The sequence below is a fragment of the Talpa occidentalis genome, unplaced genomic scaffold (assembly GCF_014898055.3).
Source record: "Talpa occidentalis isolate TD23 unplaced genomic scaffold, MPIMG_talOcc4v2.1 talOcc4.15, whole genome shotgun sequence".
In the NCBI taxonomy this organism is placed as follows: domain Eukaryota; kingdom Metazoa; phylum Chordata; class Mammalia; order Eulipotyphla; family Talpidae; genus Talpa; species Talpa occidentalis.
Genome location: NW_023601543.1, coordinates 56,257,276 through 56,284,076, shown reverse-complemented (window position 1 = coordinate 56,284,076; position 26,801 = coordinate 56,257,276). Strand labels below are relative to the sequence as shown.

Genomic DNA, 26,801 nt, shown 5'->3' with positions numbered 1-26,801 from the left:
GTATATCATACAGGTTTTTGCACTTGCCTCTATAAATAAAACTTCAAAGCTTTTGTGCAAATTCAAGGCCTCCATTTCTATCAACTTTACGAGTTTCCTCCTACTAACATGTTTACTCTGTCATTTCTCATGCAAGTATATTTTGAATTCATCTAGCCAGTAATCTGGTATAACTCTTGTGACATCATTAACTAATATAACATCCTATGCACCTCTCTAGTAGCTGGTAGTTAATATTCTGAACATCTCTTGGCCAGCAGTATTCCATATTTCAAGTTTAGCCTGATTTCCATCCACTGAAATTGTTTTTACCTTAAAGGCAACACCTTTTGTTGCTGCAAGTTCTGGATCAAAGTATCATCTGTGAGCCTAAAGAGCAGCTTGGCTTGCTTACTTGTGGATGATGAGAATCTTCAGGGTGGTCAGTGAATCCTTGTCCATCCTGACCCTGCCTGACTTTGGGAGCCCAGGATGCCCGGGTTCCACCTTGAGGAAGCTCTGTGTTTGTGCAAACCCAGGGTCCCAGGCATTTTTCTAGAGAACTCTTCCTCCCACGCACAAACATAGATGGGAAGAATCATGTCTAGAAGATCTTAAATAAGTAAAATTGATCCCAAAGATTTTTAATCATTACCAAATTAGAATGAGGTTTCTAGTGGACTGCCAGGGGACTTTGTTCTAATCAGTATTCTCATTGGCAATGTAGAAGAACAAGAAAATCACATCAGATTCACAGATGGAATGAAATTGGGAATAGGGATAGGAAATCAGTGGGTGACAGATTATATATCTTCACTAGCTAGAATGATGAACTGAGTATTTTTTAACTCTTTTCTTGTAATTTTTATTGCATAAAAATTGACATTTATTACAGCAAAGTAAGAAATTAAAATTACCTGTGATCCCAAAACCCACAACTACTGTTAACATTCATGTGTATTTTATTAGAATAAAATCAATTTTTAAAAATAAAATAAAATTTATATTAAATTTTTTCTTCAGGGTGGTTAGTTTTTAAAATAAAAGTGTACCAGTAGGTATGTTCTAGTGCACAGATCATAGATTCACAGATGCCAAGGTCCCATCTCACACTTACCAAATTAGAAATGCGGGTGTGTGGCCCAGGCTCACATTTTTTTTTAGATAGTATTTTTTTTAATTTAAATTGTATTTTTTATGTTTCCCATACAATTACAAACCCCTTATTTTGACCCCAAACCCTCCTTTCCCCGCCCCCCAGGCCACATAGAGTGTCTCTGGTTCATAGTTGTTTGTTGATTTTGGTTTTTTCTTTCATATAGTTATTCTTTTTCCTGGTCCCTTATTTAAGTTTTCTAGATTCCTGCTATGAGTGAGACCATCCGGTATTTTTCTTTTTCTTTCTGGCTTATTTCGCTGAGCATGATCCCTTCCAGCTCCATCCATGTTGCTGCAAATTGCATGTGTTTATCTTTTTTGAATGCTGAGTAATATTCCATGGTGTATATATACCACATCTTCTTGATCCAGTCATCTATTTTTGGGCATTTGGGTTGTTTCAAAAGCTTAGCTATTGTAAACAGTGCTGCTATAAACATAGGGGTGTAGATGCTCTTTGGAATTGATGTTTCTGTGCCCTTTGGGTAAATACCTAGGAGTGGAATTGCTGGATCATATGGAAGCTCTATGTTTAGTAGGTCAAGAAATCTCCACACAGCTCTCCTTGGTGGTTGGACCAGTTTGCACTCCCACCAACAGTGCAGGAGAGTTCCTTTTTCTCCACACCCTCACCAACATTTGTTGTTGCTAGTTTTTTTTAATATGTGCCATTCGAACTGGTGTAAGATGGTATCTCATGGTAGTTTTGATTTGCATTTCCCTGATGACAAGTGATGTTGAACATTTTTTCATATGCCTGTTGGCCATTTGCATTTCCTCTTCAGAGAAGTTTCTTTATAGCTCTTCTGCCCATTTTTTGACAGGATTATTTTCTTTGCTTTTGTTGAGGCTCATCAGCTCTTTGTAGATTTTTGTCATCAGTCCTTTATCATTAGTGTTATGTGCAAAAATGTTTTCCCAGTAGGTGCAGTTTCTCTTTGTTGTTGTTATTGTCTCTTTTGCTGTGCAGAAGCTCTTTAATTTGATGTAGTCCCAGCTGTTTATCTTTGCCTTCACTATCACTGCTTTGGGTGATGTGTCTCTAAAGATGTCTTTGATGTGCATATCATATAGTGTTTCACCTGTATTTCCTTCTATGTATTTTATGGTTTCCGGTCTTATGTCTAGTTCTTTAATCCATTTTGAGTTGGTTTTTGTGCATGGTGTGAGGTAGTGGTCAAGCTTCATTCTTTTGTATGTAGTGACCCAGTTTTCCCAGCACCATTTATTGAACAAACTTTCTTTGCTCCAATGCATAGTCTTTGCTCCTTTGTCAAAGATTAGTTGACCATAAATCTGTGGGTTTATTTCTGGATTTTCTATTAGATTCCATTGGGCTGTGTGTCTGTTCTTGTTCCAATACCATGCAGTTTTGATGATTATGGCTTTGTAGTATAGTTTGAAGTCTGGGAGTGTGATGCCTCCATTCCCTTCTCTCTTTTTTTTTTTTTCAGGAGAGCTTTGGCTATTCTGGGTTTTTGGTGATTCCATATGAATTTCATCAATAATTGTTCTATTTCTTTGAAGAATGACATCAAAATTTTTATTGGAATAGCATTGAATCTGTATATTGCTTTTGGTAGGATGGCCATTTTAATAATGTTTATTCTTCCAATCCATGAGCAGGGGATGTCTTTCCATTTCTTTGTGTCTTTTATTTCTTTTAACAATGTTTTACAGTTTTCTTTGTATAGGTCCTTTACCTCTTTTGTTAGATTTATTCCCAAGTATTTGATTTTTTTTGTTTTGATAATAAAAGTGATGGTTTTTTTAATTTCTTCTTCTTCAGATTTATTGTTTGTCTATAGGAAGGCTACTGACTTTTGCGTGTTGATTTTGTATCCTGCCACTTTACTGAATTGATTGATAAGTTGAATTAGTTTTTCTGTGGAGTTTTTGGGGTTCTCTATGTATATTATCATATCATCTGCAAATAGTGATAGTTTAACTTCTTCTTTTTCTATTTGGATTCCTTGTATGTCTTTCTCTTGTCCTATTGCTCTGGCTAGGACTTCCAGTATTATATTGAAAAGCAGTGGTGAGAGTAGACATCCTTGTCTTGTTCCAGATCTTAATGGAAATGCTTTTAGCTTTTCACCATTAGGAATGATACTGGCTGTTGGCTTGTCATATATGGCCTTTATGAGGTTGAGGTATGTTCCTTGTATCCCAAGAATTTCAAGGGCTTTTATCATGAATGGGTGTTGCACTTTGTCGAAAGCTTTCTCAGCATGTACTGATATTATCATATGGTTTTTATATTTCTTTTTGTTGATGTGATGGATAACGTTGATTGATTTTCGGATGTTGAACCATCCTTGTGTCCCTGCAGTGAATCCTACTTGGTCGTGGTGAATTACCTTATGGATACATTGTTGGATTCTGATAGGTAAAATTTTATTGAGGAGTTTTTGCATCCGTGTTCATTAGGGAAATTGGCCTGTAGTTTTCTTTTTTTGTGTTGTCCTTGTTCGGTTTTGGTATTAGTGTAATGTTGCCTTCATAGAATGTGTTGGTATTGTCCCTTCCTTCTCAATTTTTTTGGAAGAGTTTGTGAAGGATAGGCACTAATTTGTCTCTGAATGTTTGGTAGAATTCATTTGTAAATCCATCAGGTCCTGAGCTTTTGTTTTTGGGGAGGTTTTTGATTACCATTTCAATTTCCCTGCTTGTAATTGGTCTGTTTAGGTGTTCTATTTCTTCTTTATCTAGTTTTGGGTGATTGTAGAGTTGTAGGAGTTTGTCCATCTCCTCTAGATTGTTGTACTTGTTTCCATATAACTGTTCATAGTAGTTACTGATTATTCTTTTGATTTCTGCTGTGTCCGTTGTGATTTCTCCTCTTTCATTTATGATCCTGTTTATTTGTGCTTTCTCCTTTTTTTCCTTTGTGAGCCTGGCTAGGTGTTTGTCTATTTTATTGATTTTTTTTGAAGAACCAGCTCTTGGTTTCATTGATCTTTTCGATTGTTTTTTTAGTTACAATTTCATTTATTTCTGCTTTGGTTTTTATTATTTCTTTTCTTCTACTGGTTTTGGAGTTTTCTGTTCTTTTTCTAGATCTTTGAGCTTCGAGATTAGGTTGCTTCTTTGAGTTCTTTCTTGTTTCTTGATGTGAGCCTCTATTGCTATATATTTTCCTCTTATTACTGCTTTTGCTGCATCCCATACATTTAGGAAATTGGTGTCCTCCTTGTCATTCAATTCAAAGAATTTTTTATTTCTTCTTTGATCTCCTCATTAGTCCAGTGGTCTTCCAGTAGTGTGGGTTTCAATCTCTATTAGGTAGGATAGTTTCTTGCCTTCTTTTTGTGGTTTACTTCTAGTTTGATGCCTTCATGGTCAGAAAAGATGCTTGGTATGATTTCAATCTTGGTGTATCTGTTGATGTTTGTCTTGTGTCCCAGTATGTGTTCGATCCTGGAGAATGATCCGTGTGTGCTTGAGAAAATGTGTACTCGTATTTTTTTTTGGGTTTAGTGTTCTATTGATGTCTGTTAAGCCCAAGCGCTCTAGATCCTTATTTAGAGCTTTAGTGTCTTTACTTATTTTTTGTCTTGTTGATCTATCCATTGTTGATAGTGGTGTGTTGAAGTCTCCCACTACATATGTGTTTTCTCTGATGTCTGTTTTCAAAGATGAGAATAGTTGTCTGATATATTTTGGTGCTCCTTCGTTTGGTGAATATATGTTAAAGAGTGTTATTTCTCCTTGAAGTATTGTCTCCTTGATCATAATGTAGGGACCATTGGGGTCTCTTTTTCCCTTTTTGAGTTTGAAATCTGTTTTATCTGATATAAGTATAGCTGTTCCTGCTTTCTTTTTTGGTCCATTTGCTTGTAGAATTGTTTTCCATCCTTTAACTTTGAGTCATTTTTATTTTTTGTAGCTAAATATGTTTCCTGGAGACAGCAAAAGTTTGGGTTTTGTTTCTTAATCCAGGCTGCAACTCTGTGTCTTTTTATTGAAGTGTTTAGTCCATTTACATTTAGAGTTACTATTGATATGTTAGCATCTGTATTTGCCATTGTGTTTGTTTTTCCTTTGATTTTATTTATTTATTATTTTAATAACTTTTTTTTGGCCTCCTTTTGTTGTTATTTGTCCCTCTGAGGTTCAGGCTTTAGGACTCCTTGTATTTTTTGGAGTGGGGGTTTAGTTGTTATGATATTCTAGAGTTTCTGTTTGTCTGGGAAGGTCCTTATTCTTTATTCATAGAGGAAGGAGAGCTTTGTGCGATAGAGTATTCTTGGTTGGCATCTGTTTTCTTGGAGTCTGTTGACTATGTCCCTCCACTCTCTCCTTGCCCATAGTGTTTCTTCGGAGAAGTCTGATGTCAGCCTGATTGGTTTTCCTTTGAATGTTATCTGTTTCTTCCCTCTTGTCAGTTTCATTATTTTTTTCCTTGTCTTGGATTCTTGGGAGCTTTACTGTTATGTGTCTTGCTGTATTTTTCCTTTCATCATGGAAGTTGGGTGTTCTTCTTGCTTCTTGTATATCTATTTTCAGCTCCTTCTTCACGTTTGGGAAGTTCTCTTCAGTTATTTCCTTGAATATTTTCTCTGTTCCTATCTCTCTCTCCTCTCCTTCTGGGATTCCTATAACTTTTATATTTCCTTTCCTCATGGAGTCAGATAGTTCCCAAAGTCTTTCTTCATTGTTTTTCCTCCATACTTCTCTTTCCTTTTCTGTTTTGGTTCTTTTTATTTCTGTGTTTTCAAGAGTACTTATTTGTTCTTCCATTTCATCTATTGTGCTTTCATTGCTTTTCCCAGAGTTCTTTAGCGCCGCCATTAATTCTTTGATCTCCTGCATTTCTTTTGCTTCCCTCTTTAGGGACTCAATTTCATTCTTCTGAGCATTGTTTTCCTTAATGGCTTCCTCCAGTTTTTTCCTCACGGCAATTTTAAATTCTTTTTCTGGAAGACTCAGAAGTTCTTCCAAGTCACTGTAGTTGTAAGCTGGTGGGTGGTTTTTTTTTGTCTTTTTTTTTTTTTTTTGGTGTGTCTTTTTTCTGAGGCGTTGCTACTTTCCTTGTAGTTTTCCTTTTCCCTGCTGCCTGTCTTCTAATTTGCCATATGTGTTGGGACATTGTGCCCTTCGTACTGGCTGGCATCTTTTTTGTGTGTTCTTTCGGGAGTTTCAGAAACTGGCAATCCAAATGAGTCAAAAATTGTTATGCCAGAAGTCTAGTGAGGCAGTGGTACTTTGGTATGTTAATGGTCACTGTCACAGAATCTCTCCTCCTTCTGTGTTTCATTACAAATGTGTGTCTTGAAGTTCCACAGACTTCCCTGGAGGTTGGGCAGCTGGATTGCACTCTGGGTTCCAAATCTCTGGATCCTCCTCTGCGCTCCGACTTCCTGCCAGGTGGGACCAGGCTTGTAGGGGCCTTCAGCTCACCTCTCACTGCACAGAAACCTTTTTCCTCTGGTTCCACGGGGAGCCTTCTGCCAAATTCAAGCAGTCTTTATTGAAGAAAGGCCTTTGTTCTAAAATGGCGCTTTGGAGACAGGCACACTCTTCCGTGTGCCTGGTCTGCCCTGGCTGTGGGTGCCCGCTCCCCCTCTGGGTTCGGACTGCTGGACTGAAGGGACTCGCATGGGCAAACTTCCCAGCTCACCTCTGGCTCCTCCGGGAGCCTTCTGCCGGTTTCAAACAGTCTTTATTGAAGAAAGGTCCCTATTTTAAAATGGCGATTCGGATACCGGCACACTCTTCCGCATACCCGGTCTGCCCCAGACCTGGGTGCCCACCTCCCCCTCTGGGTTCGGACTGCTGGCCAGAAGGGGCCTGGCTTGGGTGAACTTCCCAGCTCACCTCTGACTCCTCAGGGAGCCTTCTGCTGGTTTCAAGCAGTCTTTACTGAAGAAAGGTTCCTATTCTATGGGGTATTGGTGATTTTTTTTTTCTGGTGGCTAGGTGGTGCCAGAGATCTTGCCTAGTGTCCTTGGGGAGCTGTTTTTTTTCCCCCGTGGGACAGGGGAACAGAGTGGGAGTGGTGGGGAAAGCCTCAACGGTTTTGGGGTGCTGTGTCTGCCTTGTGCGCCACCGTCGTGGGGATCTCATGCCCCGAATTTTGTGCCCTGGGTCTCAGTTCCAAAGCCCTCAGGTCCAGGACGTGAGCTGTAGCCCGGTTCAGTGTCTGCAGAAATGGCTCCTTTTGCACCCCTCTCCCGTGTCCGGGCGCCTGGTTTCTGATTACTCAGTGAGGGACGTTCACCTCAGTGAGGGCCCCTGCGTGTCTCCCCACAAGCCTAGGTCGCAGGCTCGGGGACCTGGCAGCCTCAATCTGTATCCTTTTCAAGTGCGCCACTTTTCTGCACAAGCTTACCGCCTGGCCCGGGCCATTTGTAGGTCTCCGGGAGTCTTTGTTTTTCTCTAATGGAGCCTGGAGCTGTTTGCTCACCTCCGCAGGAATCCTGCAGGGTTCTCCACAGCTCCACTTCACGGGGTGTGGTGGCTGAAATTGTTCCTTTCCACTCACAGTCCTGCTTGATGCAGTAGTTTGTTCTTGTTGGTTGTTTTAGTTTTTTTTGTTTTTTCCTCCTTTCTGTTGGTCGGAGAGTGCCGACTTTGTGGGTGGGGGAGGGTAGTAGGGTTCTGAGCTTTCCTCCCTTCTAGTCCTCTTTTATGGCCACTTTCTTCTTCGGGTAGTTTGCTGGAGTCGCCCATTTATCTTCCGTGTCCCAGTTCTCACTGGGACCTGCCGCTTTTCCTCCCTATTAACTTTTTTTTTAATGGGAGATCTTACTTGCAGCGTTTCCCCGCCACCATGTTGATTCACATACATCCAGACTAAGACTTTTGTTAAAGGAGATGTGAAGCACAGGCCTCCAAAGGCAGAAAGACACCGTGCGTTTTATGAAAGCAAGGATAATTGATTTTTCCTGCTGTGCAGGAGACACGGACTGGGTCCTCCAGACTATTAGAATGATGTCTCTGCAGACTGTGGGGCCTCTAGCTGTTGTGATCAGGGAAGGTTTTGCTCAGGGATATGGATAGAAGATAATTCTAGGCAGTAGCTCTTCCTTATTGGAGACCTGTCTTCTAAGACTGGAAACATCATTTTAACAAAAGATGTTTTTCATAATGCTGGAAATCTTTTGGCCTAAGTTCCATGTCATCTTCCAGGAAGAGGGACAAACAAGTAAGCCAAGTTGCTTCTCCTCATGTCCTCACTGTCTCACATGTTTTTATAAAGCTCCGTAAGTGATGCTAATGTGTACTTGAGAAGAAAGCATGTATATTCTGCGATTTGGGTGGTATGTTCTATAAATGTCAATTGATTGAGTTGGTTGATATTATTACTAATATTTGCATTAACCATTCTGATTTTTGTGAAGTATTAATTCTGTATCTGAGAGAGGAAAACTGAAGTTTTCAAGTATAACTGTATTTGTCTTTCTTTTTTCAGTTTTGTCATTTTTTTGCTCTGTGTATTTTGAAATTTTCTTAGGAACATAATCATCTTTATATCGTTTTATAATTTGTTTTTTTTTTCTCATGTAACAATCTTCATATGCTTTTGAACAGCTTTCCAGTTAAATTGACATGTTTCTACATCAGTTTTGTTGATTGTATAGTATGCTGTTCTTCAACAGCATTTAGTCAAACCCCTATTAATGAACATTCTGGGTTTTTCCAAATTTTACTCTTAGAAATAACCCTGTAGTGAATATGCGTACACTTGTGTTGTTCATTATTGTACTATTTTTTTTGGAATAAATTACTAGTAATAGAAATATATCAAAACAATCCATATTTAAAATTTTTGTACACACAAACTATTCTTTGAAGTTTCATGCCCACTTGTTCTTTTTACCACTACTGAATAAAGGGATTATTTTCTCATAATGTCACCAACATAGTGAGTTATAGTTTTTGCCATCTGATAAGTGAAAACTTTTTTTTTTATTTTATAATTTTTTACATCATTTTTCATATTTGCACAATGTATGGTTTTTAATCTTGGTTATAGTCTCCATACAATTCCCATCCCTCTTATTTTGATGCTAATCCCTCCTCTCCCCACCCCAGTAGCGTGTCTCTGGTTTATAGTTGCTTGTTGATTTTGATTTTTACTTTATTATAATTAGTCTTTTTCCTGGTCCCTTATTTAGGTTTTCTAAATTCCTGCTATGAGTGAGACCATCTGGTATTTTTCTTTTTCTTTCTGGCTTATTTCGCTGAGCATGATCCCTTCCAGCTCCATCCATGTTGCTGCAAATGGCATGAGTTTATCTTTTTTGATTGCTGAGTAATATTCCATTGTGTATATGTACCACATTTTCTTGATCCAGTCATCTATTTTTGGGCATTTAGGTTGTTTCCATTGCTTAGCTATTGTAAATAGTACTGCTATAAACATAGGGGTGCAGGTGCCCTTTGGAATTAATGATTGTGTGTCCTCTGGGCAAATACCTAGGAGTGGAATTGCTGGATCTTATGGAAGCTCCATCTTTAGCAGATTGAGGAATCTCCACACAGCTTTCCATAGTGGTTGGAACAGTTTGCACTCCCACCAGCAGTGCAGGAGAATTCCTTTTTCTCTACATCCTCGCCAACATTTGTTGTTGCTAGTTTTTTGAATATGTGCCATTCTCACTGCTGTAAGATGGTATCTCATTGTAGTTTTGATTTGCATTTCCCTAATTACAAGTGATGTTGAACAGTTTTTCATATGCCTATTGGTCATTCACATTTCCTCTTTGGAGAAGTTCCTTTTTAGCTCTTCTGCTCATTTTTTGACTGGATTATTTACTTTGTTTTTGTTGAGACTCTTCTGCTCTTTGTAGATTTTTGTGATCAGTTCTTTATCATTAGTGTTGGGTGCAAAAATTTTCTCCCAAATTGGTGTGGTGTCTCTTTGTTTTGGTTACTGTCTCTTGCTGTACAGAAGCTCTTTAATTGATGTAATCCCAGCTGTTTATATTTGCCTTCACTATCACTGCTTTGGGTGATGTGTCTTTAAAGATGTTACTGAGTTATATGTCATGTAGTGTTTCACCTGTATTTCCTTCTATATATTTTATGGTTTCAGGTCTTATGTCTAGTTCTTTAATCCATTTTGAGTTGGTTTTTGTGCATGGTGTGAGGTAGTAGTCAAGCTTCATTCTTTTGCATGTAGCGACCCAGTTTTCCCAGCACCATTTGTTGAATAAACTTCCTTTGCTCCATTGAGTATTCTTTGCTCCTTTGTCAAAGATTAGTTGACCGTAAATCTGTCAGTTTATTTCTGGATTTTCTATTTGGTTCCATAAATGCAAACTTTTAATGTGTTTTTTTTTTTTATTTTTGGTTGATATCCAGGAGAATTGACACTTTAAATAGCCATGCCTATCAGTTCTTACCTTTGAGGTTTTCAGATGTTTCTTGCTTAGAAAGATCTTCTCCAGTCATAATAATATAAACATTTCTCTGAATTCTTTCTCGAACATTTATAGTTTCATGTTCAATTCAGATCTTTATCTGAAATTTAATTTTGATGTCATCTTATTGTTTTGAAATGACATCTTCAGTTACACACTTGTATTTTTTATGGTCTTTTCAGCTCTATTCACTGGTATGATTGTCTAACACCTGTTTTTATTATTGTACCTTCTTATTCACCTATTATAAAAGATTCATGGTTGTTCTTAGATATTCTTTCAGGTGAGCTATAGACTCATCTTGTCCAATTTTCAAAAATAGCCTGTTGGGATTAATTCAGTGAGAATTAAAACTATTTCACAATATTAAACTGTCCAAGTCACTATATTGTGTCTGTTTAGTTGGCAGGACTTTTACAATTTTGAGTTTTAAAAGATTCTCTTTCTATTGGCCTCACAGACTTAAAAACATTTTCCTTGAGTAGGAGAAATGTTTTTTAATGTTATGGCTGTTATCTCCTTAAATTTCTAAATTTATTGCTAGTGTATTGGGAAAACAATTAATACTTTTTTCTGTATTTAATTTGTATTAATCTATTTTGATGAACTTATAGTTTAATTTACTCTTGGGTTTAATATGCTTATACTTTATTTAGAATTTTTGTTTCTATATTCAAAAATACTATTCCGTAATAAGTTTTGGTGATGAGTGCTGTGTTAAGTTGTGGTAGCAGGTTTACTTTAGCTTATTTACATAATTAGGAATTTTTTCTTAAAGTATTAGATTTAACACAGGAATTATGTTTTTCTTGAAGAACTTGTCCATGAACCTGTTGATGCATGGTACCATGTAGGTGTGTCATTTCTGAATAACTGTTTCTAATAACAGTGATGGTTATTGGCTTACTAAAGTATTACAACTTTTCTTGAGTTTTTGTAGTGTATATTTGCCTAAAAAATCATACATTTTGGGAACATTTTTACTTATTGTAATAGGTTGTACATGCTTTTTAATAATCCTTTGTAATTATTTTTTCTCATTCAAAATGTATGTGTGATGTGTTACCTTGATTCTGTGTGTCTGCATGTATGTGCACACTTTATTTCCCTGAATCTTCCTCACAAAGGATTCTTTCAGTCTTCTGGTCAAGAAACAACTCATGGATAAACATATAATTTTTTCCTTTTTTAAAAAAATCATTAACATCTGCTCTTATCTTTGTTGTGTTATTCTTATTTTAAAGTTTATTTTGTTGCTTTTCCCTAGCTTCTTGAAATGAATAGTCTACTTTAATTACTTTTGACTTTATAAGAAAAGCTTCAAATCTATACATTTTCTTCTAAGTAACAGTTTTGACTACATCTCATTAGTTTTGAAAGATAGTGTTGCTATCTTGTTTTTTTTTTTTTTCCTCTGTAATCTGCAGTTGCAATTTTTATTTCCTCTTTGACCCAGATTCTGTTTGTCATTGTTGCTTTTATAATAGTGCTTACCATTTTTTATCAAATGCACTCCTTTACTTTCTTCAGTTTATGCTTTTATTGCCAATTTCTAGATTCATTCTGTATAGAAAATGTGACCTGAAGGATAATTTCTGCTTTTGAGTTAATGAGATTTTCTTCATGGCTTCAGATATAATGGATCTTTATAAATGATACACTGATATTTGAAGGAAATATGTATTCTCCAAAGATTATATCAATTATTTTTGGTTTAATGATTACTACATAATTTATATGCTTATTTTTTTTTTTTGTTTAACTTATAAAACTCTTGAGAATAATGTGTAAAACACCCATAATCATTGTCGTTTGGTTAATTTCTCCTGGCATTCCTTCACTCTCTCTATCTCACCCTAACCCCTCTGCACCATACAATATTTTTATACTGCAAAATTACATGTTTATAATATGCACGTTCATATATATTTGTGCATGTGTGTTTGTGTGTGTATGTATAAAATCAAGAACCCTCTTGCTCTTTTCTTAATCCTCAGAGGTAATAATTATAGAGTGCATTCTTCCAGATACTTACATGTGTTTATCAATTTTATTGCATTTTTGACTATCTTTAAAAATCTTAAATTGTATGAATAATACCTGAACACACACACACATACATAAATGCATGTACACATGTATAGCACAGCTTTTTAATGAGTGTGGGTTTTACAAATATGTTATATGAAGAGGTCATACTATACACATTGCTTTACAACTTGATCATTTCTCTCAAGAATAAGGCTTGGTAATTTTTCCTTATAAATATAAATCTACTTCATTTCTTTAAACTGCTGTATACTATCCTATATATATAGTCACTATTTAGTTAAACAATCCCTTTGGTGGACCTGCCCCTCAAGTAAGATGAGATAATGTGCATACTTTTAGTTCATTTGTTCTTCTTTTAGATGTAGATTATTATTGATTTATGCATTGCCTTTCTTACGAATAATTATTTTTGACATTTCTAGATGTAAGTCTGTTTTCCTTAATTTTGTCCAGTATATTGTACAATGGGTTCTTTCAATCTAAATGTTGAATCTTTCTTGGCTCAGAGAAATTTTCACATATTATTTGTTATTTCTCTTCTACCTTTTCTGTCATTTTTGAGTGTGTGTGTGTATCTCCAGAATCTGGTTTCCTTATGTCTCAAGTTTTCATTCATTATCTTCAACTTATTTTACCTCTTAGTTCTGGGAGAATTTCTTAGTTGCCTTTGGAAGCATTGATTGGGTTTTTGTCATAATCTAGTGTATTGTTCACTGACTGTTACATTTTTTAATTGAGTATTTTTTTCCTCACCAGAAGCCAATTTTTCTGAATCCTAGAGTGTTCTCTTTTCATAGATTCAAGTGTCCTGTTGAGAGTATACTTTTTTCCTTTCCAAATTATGTTTATTGAGGTAAAGTAGGTTTACGTTTTTATATCTGCTGTAGGAGTTGTAGGTTCAAACCTTTACAAATACATACTTTCACACTCTTCCCATCAACAGTGGCCCAATAATCCTCCAACATGTTCCACTGGGCCCCTTCCAGTTCTCTGGAGTGAAAGATTTCATAAGTAGACTCTTGTTCTGATTCCTTAGAATATTTTTCATTGAAAAATTACTTGTTACTTTTCATATATCTGGTTGTTTTTTTCTGTTTATTTATCTTTGTGAAAGATGGTCTTCGAGTTTTGGAGTTTAAGATGAATTTCATCAGATTTGTCTTCTAGTTTGAGACTAAGACTAATCTTTGTATTTTCCATAGTTTTAATATACTTATCATTTTCCTTTTATTTCTTCTTATCTATCTCCAGATATAGAGAATAGTTGTTTGTGAACGATTGGAAGGATTTGCTAGCCAAGGACAATTGTGAGGGAGAGAAACTTGCTACTATGCTAAAACACTTTTTTACATATGTTGTAGATGCTTGACATTACCCAGAGCATTGCTACTCTTCTCTAACTGGCACAAAATTAGTCTCCTCATTTGAAACCCAGTGTCAAGGAAACAGAAAACCATATCATGTTATTTGGTCCAGAGTGGAGATTTATGGAAGACATAATAACTGTCTTTGATAGCTGAAGAGGCAGTCACAAAAAGGATTGGACTTGTTATAGAGTCTTGAGTGGTAAAATTATGTAAGAAGAACATTGTCTTATATTAAAAGAAAGGGGAATGCTAAAACTGATGGAACTGCTGGTTTAAATCTTCATTGACTAGCAATTTCAATCATCCATTCAGATATTACCCACTTTTAGATGTTACCATTTGATATCAACATGCTGCATGGGTGGCAAGTGCCAATGTGAGGTACCAGGAGGAGGCTATACAAATGCTGGCTTTGTCATTTGCTCATTGAAACATCATCCTCAGAGAATTGCAGTTTTCCATCCCTACTTCCTTTATTGTAATTATTTTACTTCAATTTATTGATACCTAACATGGTAATCCTTAGCTTTCATCTCTATGAACTCTCTCCATCCCTTATTATTATTATTATTTCTTATTTTCTTTTGGAATATAGTAGGCAGAATAATATATCAACAGCTTAATCCATTCCCTCCCCCAAAAACCTGTAAATATATTATCTTTCATGGCAAAGGGAAATTAAGGTAGATTATGCAATTTAAGTGGTAATCAGAAAAACTTAATATAAGGTGATTATCCTGGTTATCTCAGTGGGCCCAATGTAGTTACGGGGTTCCTTAGATGTAGAAGAGGGAGACAGAGAAGAGTGCAATGTGGGAAAGACTCTGCTAGTGATAGGTGGCATTAAAGATGGAAGGGTCCACAGAACAAGGAATGAGGCAGCTTCTAGAAGCTAGAAAAAGGAATCTCCACTAGAACGTTCAGAAACTCAGTCCTGCTAACACCTTAATTTTATTTTAGTCCAGCAAGTACCAGTTTGGAGTACTGACTTCCAGATCTGTAGCATAAGGAATTTGTGTTGTTTTTAAGCCAGTAATTATAATTTATTACAGAGCAATAGGAAACTAATAAAGGCAAATTTCGAAGAAGATCCAAGGCTCTATCCCAGGAACAGTAAGAACAGTTTCTTGTATTTCTGTTATTCAGAAATGTAATATACCTATTGGTAAACCATTATATTCAACTGTCTTCTGATAATCATTTGCCTATGCAAATATACATCCACATTTCCAATGGTTTTACTGACTGACATTTTGGTTATCTAGCTCTAGTCAATTAGAGTAACTTATGTAACAGGAGTCCCATTGAAGTAAATAAAACTTAAAGGGAGAGTGATTTATACTCAATGAAAGGAAGAATTTTCTGTTAAAGCCTTTCAAAGAGAGATTGGACTATATTTGGTAGTTTAATGGAAACATTAAAGAGGATTCATGTATTGGTTGAGTTATTAGACAAGTATGGGTTATATTATTTTATTTATTTAAGATTTATTTATTTTTATACAAGAACTGGAGTACAGGCCAGATGCGTGGGAGGGTAAGAGGATTCACCAGAAACAGAGCAGGGAACAGAACAGGCAGAATGACTGAAATAAACTGCTGAGGGGAGCAGCAGGTGAGACAGGAGAGGTCTGCTTCGCCATGTGGGATTCTCGCTGGCAGGCCGGGATAGAACCTGCGCTGCAGAGGCTGTGGACAGCTTCACAGTGTGGTGCTCAACTGCCTGCACCACCAGGGGAGGCCCTATATTCTTTTTTTAAAGATTTATTTATTTATGCATACAAGAGCTGAGGTACAGGCCAGAGGTGCTGGGGGCAGGGTGAGAGGATTCACCAGAGACAAGAGTGGAGAACAGAACAGGCAGATTGACAGAAGTACACTGCTGAGGGGAGCAGAGGGCTAGTCAGGAGAGGTCTGCTGCACCATGTGGGTTGCTCTCTGGCCTGCTGGGGATCGAACTTGTGCTGCAGAGGTTGCGGATCGCTTCACAGGTTGCGTCTTAACCCCTTGCGCCACCAGGGAGGCCCAAATATGGGTTATATTCTCATTGAATCACAATAACCTAAGAGGTGGTGAGGAAGAAACATCGCTAAAGATTGGGTAGGACCACTGTGGGAGGGAGTGCAAATTGTGCCTGTAACATGGTCTTCTGCTAAGGCGAAAGTGAGCAATGGAATTCTGCCATATTCTGTTTGCCATGCTGTGCATTCTGGCCATGGGACTACTATGCCCTGAGGCAGGGACATCTTTTGCTAATTCATGCAAAGGTATTGCCAACTTGATAGATGTGTGCCTGCAGGGCTACATTCATCCAAACAAGGCACTTCTTTTCTAAGTTGATAAACATGTCATGTGGGCCAGCACTAGCTGGGACTGGGGCTATAGTAGTTTTTTTGAGTTGTTGAAGGCAAGACAAGGAAAATAGGAGAAAGAAGGGAAGGGGGCCGGTTATACTATTAATGCTCTAATCTCATTCTGGTTTATCTAGCTCAGCTTCTTTCCAAATGGTGCAGTTGGTACTTGTTTCCAATCCATAAATTCGAATAGCATATGCAGTTGAGAGGATAAACTAGTAAATAAGTAAACTAATAAACAAGTCTCTGTATTTCAGAGCTAAATAAACCTGATCTCCTTGGGGGTGTATTATATAAGATAGTAGAAAGTGGAAACAAGAAATGTAAGTATTGAAGATCAAGGGGAGAGGGTGTATTCACTCAATATCTCTCTCTCTCTTTCCTCAATCTGATTTTTTAAGACTGGCCACCTACCTAAGTGTTGTAGGGACAGATAATGTCAGGGTCCTCAAAGCCAGGAGATATAGGCAAGACCTAGTTGAAGTAGTTCTCACATTCCTAGCAGTCTCAACCAGCCAGGTCTGGTAGTTCCACTGTCCTCAATGCTGTATACCAGATAGCTCCATCTATCTGGATGTGGCTTTGTACCTGGACAGATTCCTGCCCTGTGTGTGTATTTATCCCCAGATGACCTTCGAAGTGAGTCATGAGACCCTATACTTGGCAGTGAAGCTGGTGGATCACTATCTTATGGGGGCAATATGCAGGAAGGAAAAGCTACAACTCCTTGGTTCCACTGCTTTTCTGATTGCAGCGAAATTTGAGGTAAGTCTGAATTCACAGGACCTGGACACAACCAATCAGGTTTCTATCCAAGCCAGAAATATATATTTGTGTGTGTGTGTGTGTCTATAATATGTATGTATATATTATATACATGCACACACATCTATGTTTGGATATAGTGTACCTGTGTGTGTATATGATTACATACATAAATACACACAAATAATTTTTCCGATCAATTTTTTGTTTGACCATCAGGGACCTCATGTTGCGTGTCAGTGTTGTGTATTTGTTTCCTAGCGTCAGCAGGTTTTTCCATTTCCTCTTTGAAGATGTATGTATCTGAGCATGTGTCAAATCTAACGGGTCATTCTTTTTAATGCTTCATGATTCTCTATTCCCCTCCCCTGTTCTTCTTCCGCCAACTCCATTTTCATCTAGTGGAGTGTTGAACTGAATTTATAAGAAAGTATTTCCAAATCTGGGTGCTGGAGTCATTGAAGGGAACATGTCCCAGTCTAGATGGTATGGTAGTGAGTCTAAGGGAAATCGTTATTTTTGAAGTAACAGTAGAAAAGTGAGGCCTTTCTTCATAATTCCTCTTATTTTTCTGATTCTTCTCTCTTCCTTAGATGTTAACTGATCTTGTTCAGTTCTCATGTCACCTTCAGATAGGCCAGGGCTTAGGAGGCACCTTCTACTGAGTTCAGGGTGGGTTTCTCTTCTCTTCCCCCTCTTTCCCATTCCTCCCTCCCTTTACTTACTCCTGAAATAAGCAATGTTCCTCCACACCTTGGGGTCTGGTCATATGCTGATCTTTCTGTCTTGCATGTTTTCTTTTAAAAAAGGTGTATTTTTTTTAATTGAGGTAATGTTGAAACAGTGACTTTCTTTTAGTTTTCCCTCACTAGCTCTTTTCACAGCTCTATTCCTAGTTCTCTTCCTCCCTCCCTGCTTCTGCCTTCACTTATCCCTTCCTAACCCCTTCATTTGATCACGTGATGCACCCGCTCTCCCTCCTTCACCCGTTACTCCTCACTTTAGTCTGTATCTCCTTCCCTAACTCCAGGCCTTCCTCCTTTGCTCCTTACTTACCATCCCCCCTTTCTCACTCTTGCTGGCTTCACTTCTGCCAGCCCCTTCAGTTTCCATTCTTTACTTCTGCCCTCACCTTATTTCCCCCATGCTTCACCCCTGTCCCCACTCTGTCCACTGCTGCCCTCACTTTACTACTGCCCATGTAGCTCCCTTCCTTCTCTTGGGCCTTCTCGAAACTCCTATGTCTCTACTTTGCCCCCTTCCCTCACTCTTTACCCCCTTTGTTCCTTCCTTTGCTCACTCCCTCCCCTCCCCACTTGCTCCCTCCTTTCTACCCAGTTTCCTCCCTCCTGGGCTGACTAACTTCCTGCCTTCTGGGCTCTCACCCTCCCTCCCAGCTGGGCTGCCTCCCTCACTCTCTTCTACCCTTACCCATCCCTCCAACACTCTGTGCCTCCCCACCTGCCACCCTCACTCCCTGTCCCTTCCACCCAGCTCCCGGTTCTTTCCCTCCCTTATTTCTTCCTTTCCTTGCTCCCTACTTCCCCCCACATCCCCTCTATCCCATTCTTTCCCTCTTGGCCTTGCTGGTTCCTTCCCACCCACTCTTGCTTGTTTTCTTCCATCTTCCTTCCCTCTCTCTCTCCCTCAGTCTATCTTTCCCTCCTTACTCTACTCCCTCACTCCTTTCTTCCCTTGTTCTCTGGCCTCCTTCTCTCTTTTCTCTCTCCCTTCCCACTCCTTTGCTCCTTCCCTGGCAATTTCCCTCTCTGGCTTCCTTACTTCCCTGATCACTCACTGCCTGGTTCCCTTGCTCCCCCTTCCTTGCTTTTCTTCTTTTCCCTCTCCCCATCTTTGTGGCTTGGGCAAATATTTTATGCCTCAGCTTCTGGGGAGGAAGGGTTGAAAGCAGCTGGGATGTCCCTGGCTAACAGAGAGCAAGAGGGGGGAGGCAGGAGGGAGGGATCCTTCTTAACACATCTTGGAGTCAGGTGCACCCCTATTCTGATTATCAGGACAAAGGGCTCCCACTAAAGTTTTTAGAGAAGGGATGTTTTCCTCTTACAGGGTTGAGAATTATAGACAGACTTTTACAAGGGAGGTATGGAGATGGTGTAAGAAGAGAAGAAAGGAAGGAGCCACTGGTGAGTAGAGCAGTGGAAGGGAGAGTTGCTTGCCCTGCTTTTATCACTAGGTTGTTGTAGGAACTGAAACAAATGCTTTCCTCCTCTGGGCCTTAATTCCCTTGTTTGCAAAATTGGAGAGTTGGTTCAGTCTGTGATCTGGAAATAGAGAAGATATGGTAAGAATCTGGGGTGGGCAGTTAGCTATAGTTTGGGAAAAGATTTAGGAGTTTTCCTGCCTCTTAGTCATCGCTCCGAAACCAGAGCTCAACTTGCAGAGGGTGGAAGATGAGCAGGTGCTTCTAGATTGCGCTTCTTCTCACCCTTGGCCTGGCCTGGATCATGCCAGTGTAGCTCCCATGCATGTCCTCCCAGCCCTGTAGTCCTTAGTCTCTCTTTCAGCTCTCTCTGTGTCTGACTTTCTCTCACTGTCCAGTACCCTGGTGGCATCCTACTCCTTCTAAATACTGTTGCTCATTTCTTAGACTAGGACACAAAGTACAGGTTTATTTGCCATCTCTGTCTCCCCCTTTCTGTGACTTCCTTCCCTCACTTCCCCCACAATAGGCCTTTCTTAGATTTCCCATTCCTGGATCTTGAGATCTCTGCCCCCCCTCTGTGTGCCATATTATGCCTCTTCCAATGCCTCGGGAATCTACCCCAAGAGGCCCTTATTCTCTCTCTGGTGATACGGTTTTGGGCAGATCTTGCCTGTCTGTGATTTTGTTTTTTGGTATACCACTCAAACCAGCCAGAAACTGGCTTTTAGAACTACCTGAAGGTTTGTGCCAGGGAATGTCATTGCCTCCATCACCCTTCTCTCCATCTGCCTTTCATCCCTGGGCAAGAGGAGTGCGCTGTCTGTGGCTGTGACTGCCTCTCCTCTGTATCTGCAGGAGCCCATCCCCCCTTGTTTGGATGACTTCCTGTACATCTGCAATGATATTTATCAGCGAGAAGAGATGCTGTCCATGGAAATGAGGATCCTGAAAGCCCTCAATTTTGATATCAATATTCCTACCGCCTATCATTTTCTGCGCAGATATGCCAGGGTAAGAGGGAGGAGGTTCATTGTCATGCTCCCACTGCTGGGGTAATCCTCTCAACCCAACCCCCAGAATGGCTGCCGAAGTCGTAGGAGAGGGAAAGGTACAACTAATGGCAGAGCAATTTTCTTTTTCTTTTCTTTTTTTAATTAATTAATTTTTAGAGGCATGTATGTATGTATTTATTTGTTTGTTTGTTTGTTTACACATGCACTGGGTACAGTCAGAAGCGTGGGAGGGTGAGAGAATTCACCAGAGCCAGAGCGGGAAGCAGAGCAGGCAGAAGGACCAAAGTACACTGCTGAGGGGAGCAGCGGGCGGCAGGAGAGGTCTGCGCGCCATGTGGGACCCTCCTCCGGTGGCCGGGGAGCAGCCGGGGATCGAACCTGCGCAAAGATTGACAATCTTTATGAAGTGGGTGGTTGGGGAGAAAATTGCATATTTTCATGATGTGCCTATGAAGTTTTGAGGTAAGAGCAGAGGGGAAGAAGATTATTTGATCAGGACAGGGCCCCTGGGAAGTTTGGACAAGATGCTGGCAAAGTTACCTTCATTCGCATATTGGCTAACGGGGAGGTCGTTTTGTAATCATTATAATCTACAGGTGTGTGTTGTATACTGTTCTGTATGTGTGTATAGGTTATAATTTTTTTAATAAATAGAAAATGATTGAAACAAGAAAGGGAAGGAGTACTTTTACAGCATGAAACACCTCCTTGGCAGAACCAGTGCCAAGTTACAGCTGGAGGACTTGGACTCTTCAAAGGGTGACTCCTAAAGAAAGGGGAGGTGGGAAGGCACCACATGCACACTTGATTATTTGGTTAAAAGCCCTAATGGTGGCAAAGCCCACAGCCATATCAGGATCCTGCTTGTGCTGTGGGCCAGGGTCCTTAGTGTGATTCATGGTAGTGGAAGGGATACAATTCTCAGGCAGATGATTTAGATGTGAGGTGAGATAACTGGAGAGAGTGAATTCAGGGAGTCTTACCTGGTGCTGATTTTCTGAATTGATCACTGAGCCCTTCTTTCTGCCTTTAGTGTGTTCATGCTAGCATGCAGACACTGACCTTGGCCCGCTTCATCTGTGAGATGACCCTGCAGGAATATGACTATGTCCAGGAAAGGGCTTCCAGGCTCGCTGCTGGCTGCCTCCTTCTGGCTCTCCACATGAGGAAGCTTGGAAAATGGGTAAACATTTGCTGGGGGCAAGCATGAGGGATTCAGAAGCACAGGGTGGCTCGGGAGGAAGGTATAAATTAAAGCTGTGGGACACTTGGTAACAAAACCCACTGTGTACCCACACTTAGGAATGCTTTGACATCTCGTCACCTTAGGGGCTTGACTGCTTAGTAGATTTCTGCAGCAATGGTTTTGAAGTATTTTCTTTCATTAGTCTCAGTACTTTTCTCAGTTTCTTTTCTTAGTCTCAGTACTCTTTGTTCCAAAGAAAGCTTATCTGAAAGCCCAATACTGCAAAATAGACTAATATGGGGTTATTCCCGTGAGTGGTCCTCTTCTTACCTGATTCCATTCCACCCCTGCCCCTTGCAGCCCCCTCAGCAAGTTTGCACCTCCCTCATGTCCCCCAGGAGTTCATTGGTATGGGTTTTGAAATGTACTGACCCAGACAGAGTAGTGAAAGCAAATGTCCATGTGTATAAGGGAGACCAGAGCTAAACCATAGTGCCCTTCTCTGAAGAGGAAGGCCCCTAGAACTTCCTTCCTGTATACAAATAAAACTCATATTTGATGCTCTCTTGGTTTTATGGGAAAAGGTACTATAAGCTTTAGAGAACTATAATTTTTACTGATGTGTAATATGCAATCTGAATAGTCCTAAGCCCCTACAACCTGGAGCGCCTAGAGGCACTACTGATGAGAAAATCCTTGTGTGCTAAGAACGAACATTGTAAACAGCTGTGTGAACTTCACAAGTCATGAAATTTCTTGGGACAGCATTTAATAAATGGGAGTGACAATGATCAAAAGAATGAATAATAATGACTTGTATTTATGAGTGCTTACACAGTGATCTAAGCAATTTGTGTTAATTCATGTAATCTTCACAATAATCCCATGAGGCCAGTACTATTATCCCTATTTTATAACTAAGAAACTATTTCCCATATTTACACAGCTAATGAGCTGCAGGGCAAGGCTTTGGGAACTAAGAACGGTGTCCTCAGAATATACCTACCGTGTAATCAGAACAGATGAAGCCATAGCTGTGGAGCCAGGCCCAGGGAGGCCCCATGCTGAGCCAGGTTTTGACCTTTGGATCCTGGGAAAGTCTGCTGGGTCCTCAGGTGGACAAGAGAGTAACTCAGGGCAGCAAACTGCTTGTCAACCAGTATAGAAATATGTCAGTGCATTGTCTGGGTATGCCAGTGAGTGTTCATTAAATGCCAGCTCTGACCTGGACTCAGGTAGTCCGGCTCCATAGTCCTCTGTGTTACTGCCTCTGCAGATAAGAAAGGCTGCACAAAGGTTACTTTTGTGATGGGTCTTGAAAGATGAGTAGGAACCTGTGAGAGGAGACATTCTAGGTAGAGGGAAAATAATTGAAAAGTCATGAGGAAATAAGGAAAATGTGATGTATTTGGGCAGAACAGGATATTTCCTATGGCTGGAGCAGAAGATAGGTTAGTAGAGAATGGTCAGAGATGAGATGAGATGGTAGAGTTTGTTCAGATTGTGAGAGAGCTTTGGTGTTATGCAGAGACCCACCTTATACTAAGACGTAAATTTTTTAAGACAGGGAGTGACATGCCCCTATTTGTGTGTTTTAGAAACAGTACTGGTGTAGCAAAATAGAAGGTATATTAGATAAGAGAACATAAAATCGGAACACTAGCAAGTAGGTTTTCATAATAGTGAAGGTGAAACATTGCGTTAAAGCAATGTAGTGACAACTGGGCTGTTAATTTTATATGATACACCCATGTAGTGTGTCACCACACATGCTGCACTCCTGCCTCAGCATGCCGATGACTGCCCTTCATGGCAGTGGTTTCCAAACAGTGTTCAGTGGCACCCTGGGATTCTTGAGGAAGAATCTCATGGGTCTTGTGACAGGTAAAGTGATCCATATTGGTGGACTTCTTAGGCCCCACTCCCACTTCATGTAAGATATTTGGCCTTCCAGATAAGATATTTGAAAAAGAGTTCAGGGAAAATAATTAGGACCTTTTTAGAAAACCCCTGCCTTATAGACTAAACCTTCCTTTCTCTGCCTGTGGAGCTCCCACTTGACTTTCAGCACCCATGGCAGAGGTGCACTCTGTGAAGCTTTCTGTGACGCCGGTCAAAGTTCATCAGTCCTGCTGCTCTCTTCCTCCAGTGTTCCATGCTCACCTCCATCATAGCATTTCCCACACATGTTGTAATTCTCTGTGTGCTTGCCTGTCTCCCTCCTACGCTCTCTTTCAAGGGCAGGAACTTTAGTCATCTTTGTATTGCCAGCATCCTGCAAAGGGCTTGGTAACATTAATTCTAGCCAGCATTGTTTGGGCACCTACTACATGCGAGACCCTGTTCTCTGTGCTTTTACGTATTAACTCATTTAATCCTATGATGTAATTACTATGTTGTTTCCCATTTGGCAGATTGGGAAGCTGAGGCACCAAGAGGTTAAATAACTGGTGCAGGGCCATGCTGTTAGTGGAGCTGGAGTTTAGGCCCAAACTGTTTGCCTGCAGTACCTTTGATCTTAAACATTCTCATATATTCATTCTGCCACATGGTAGGCATCCTTAAAGTTGAAGGAGAAAATGAATGCATGGATTGATAGCTGCTAGAGCAAGAGAGGAAGAATAGCCTTAAGTTCCTTAAGTTGGCTGTTGAGACCTCAAGTTTATTCTGAGCTTTACCTGGCTCTTAACCCAAGAATGAGGACATTCCTGTTCCTTGGATTTTTTTGGTGTGTTTCAGATTACATTACTACCTACTGCCAGGGCTAAGGTCCATCTAATGCATATGGATATGGAGCCTAGAACTAGTTTGCAGCTGGAACCTAGTATTCTAAGTAGTACCCTATTATTGGTCAATGTCTGTGCCATATGAGTCTTTGAAATACTTAACTATCTTCCCTGATTCCTGTCATGAAAGTCACTGTTCATGTTGCTTCTTCCAGGTCCCTATCCTGGAGTATTACAGCGGCTACAAGACCTCTGATCTTCGCCTGTTAGTCAGGCACCTGAACATCCTGTTGACTTGGCGTTGTGGGAGTAGACTCAATACTGTGCGTACCAAGTATTCTCACCAGTGAGTATTGAACTCCAATTGAAGTTGGGTATATGCTTGTGGGGAGGCCAAGACTAGCCTCATGTAAGGGAAAAGAAAGATTCAGGTATCTTTCACCTTACTTTTTGCTCCAGACTCAAGGTAAGATAAGGAATCAAGGGTTTTATGTCTCAGTTATTCAATGAAGTCTGCTTGCTGGCTTGCCTTAATTTATACTAAGCAGACCACTGTTCCTTTTGCAGGGTCTTCTTTGAAGTCACCAAAATCCCTCCACTGGACACATTGAAGCTAGAGGAGATTATGAACAACGGCTGATTTTGAGGCGAGGGGCTTGGCACTCTGGCAGCAACCACGAGAGAGAGGCAGGAGGGCAGTAGATAGGTTCTATTTATTCTGTACTTGTATTTGTCTTTTGGTCATTTTTCTTCAGTTATACTCTGTTTGTTTGTCTTTTCCAAAATTGATGTTGTAAATATTTAAGTTTTTATGAAAGAGAAGAAATTATTATGTTTGGAAAATTAATAAAACATTAATGGTTGTTGTTAAAATGGCTGGCCTCCCTTCTTACTGCTCAGGAACCGAACACACACATAGCCCGAAGATCTTTTTTTCCTGCCTTGTAGAAGCTGTGCCTCAGGTCTATCTTGTCTCATTTCCTTCTCTATTTGGAGACCTTTTCATTGGAAGAGGAATTAAGCCAGGTGTTAGGTTGATGGATAAGTCTGCAGAAGTCCAAAAAGGGACTAGCAGGCAGGACTCTGTACGGATCTGGGAAAGCTTGGGGTGTGGGCATATACCCCTTAGTCCTTATCTTAACTTGCTTGCTTTGCTTCTTCTTAGATGCAAAAGGTGGCGATTAGGGGCTTTAACCCAAATATAGCCTTTCTTTCATAATTAGGCAGCTTTCTGGAGTTTATATTTGAACAAACTGCTTGAAGTAGCATGCTGAAATTGCTTTTATCCCTTATCTCCTGGAAAAATACAAATTTCTTTCTTAAATTTTTAATTTTGAGGTTACATTTTTGCTCTTTCATGTGTATTTATATTTTCACCTTCTAGCAAACTATCCATGCCAATAATCCCCTACCTCCCTTCCATATCCCCTCCACCTCCCTCCCTGTTCCTTCTGTTAAGCATTATGTTCTTTCACTGAGTCCAAGATTTATTCCTGCTGTATTTTGCCTGTCTTTTTTGTTGTTGTTGTTGTTATTCATATTCCACAGGTGAATGAGACCATCTGATACTTTTCACTTTCGGATTTATTTCATTTAACATAATCACCTGGAGGTCCATCCATTTTGGCACAAAAGACAGTATTTCATTTTTTCACAGCTGAGTACTATTCCATTCAGTATATATTCCACAATTTCTTTATCCATTCATCTGTTGAAGGACACTTAGGTCGGTTCCACGACTTGGTAATTGTAGACAGTGCAGCTGTGAACATAGGCCCACATAAATCTTTTCATATTAGAGTTTTCATATTTTTAGGATAAATATCTAATGGAGATATTGCTGGATGATATGGAATTTCCATTTTTATTTTCTTAAGACCTCTTCATAGAGACTATACCAACTTGCACTCCCACCAACAGTAGTTAAGAGTTCCTTTTTCACCACAAGCTCACCAACAGTTGTTGATTCCATTCTTTTTCATATGGGCCGTTCTCATAGGGGTGAGGTGATAGTTCCTTGAGGTTCGACTTGCATTTTCCTTGTAGTAAGTGCTCTTGAACATTTTTTCAGTCTTCTTTGGGAGTCTATTTAGGTCCTTTTCCTATTTTTTATTAGATTTTTTTGTTGGATTGTTTAAGAACTTTGTAAGTTTTGGAGGCTATGATGCATGGTGTGCAAACATTTTTCTTGTCTGATGCATGGTGTGCAAACATTTTTCTTGTCTGATGCATGGTGTGCAAATATTTTTCCCACTTTTTTTTTTGGTCATGGTTTATTTTTAGGTACAAAAACATTTTAGTTTGATGTAGTCCCACTTCTTTATTTTTGCTTTTGTCTCCCTTGCCATTATTGTTGAGTCCCCAAATGAAACATTGCAGTGAAGGTCCTGTAGTGTGACCCCTACATTTTTTTTTTTTGAGTAATTTATGGTTTCAGTTCATTTTCTTATCTTTTTTTTAAAAGATTTATTTTTAATTTTTTTTTTTTTTTTTAATAGAGGCATGTTTTTATTTATTTATTTATGCAAGCACTGGGTACAGTCAGAAGCGCGGGAGGGTGAGAGAATTCACCAGAGCCAGAGGGGGGAGCAGAGCAGGCAGAAGGACCGAAGTACACTGCTGAGGGGAGCAGCGGGCGGCAGGAGAGGTCTGCGCGCCATGTGGGAC

The 26,801-nt window shown here is 39.6% G+C and overlaps 1 protein-coding gene across 5 annotated transcripts in view; it reads left to right on the top strand.

The window, feature by feature from the left end:
- Positions 1-24,992, top strand: part of CCNB3 (cyclin B3) — a 60,160-nt gene extending 35,168 nt beyond the window's left edge. For all 5 annotated transcript variants that reach the window (XM_037512386.2, XM_054695730.1, XM_054695731.1 and 2 more), the window contains 5 exons: positions 16,908-17,045; positions 20,065-20,220; positions 21,256-21,405; positions 24,350-24,480; positions 24,702-24,992. In XM_037512386.2, the coding sequence (XP_037368283.1) occupies positions 16,908-17,045; positions 20,065-20,220; positions 21,256-21,405; positions 24,350-24,480; positions 24,702-24,774 (648 nt within the window). In that variant the 3' untranslated portion in view covers positions 24,775-24,992. The remainder of the gene's footprint in view (positions 1-16,907; positions 17,046-20,064; positions 20,221-21,255; positions 21,406-24,349; positions 24,481-24,701) is intronic.
- The last annotated feature ends 1,809 nt before the right edge of the window (positions 24,993-26,801 follow it).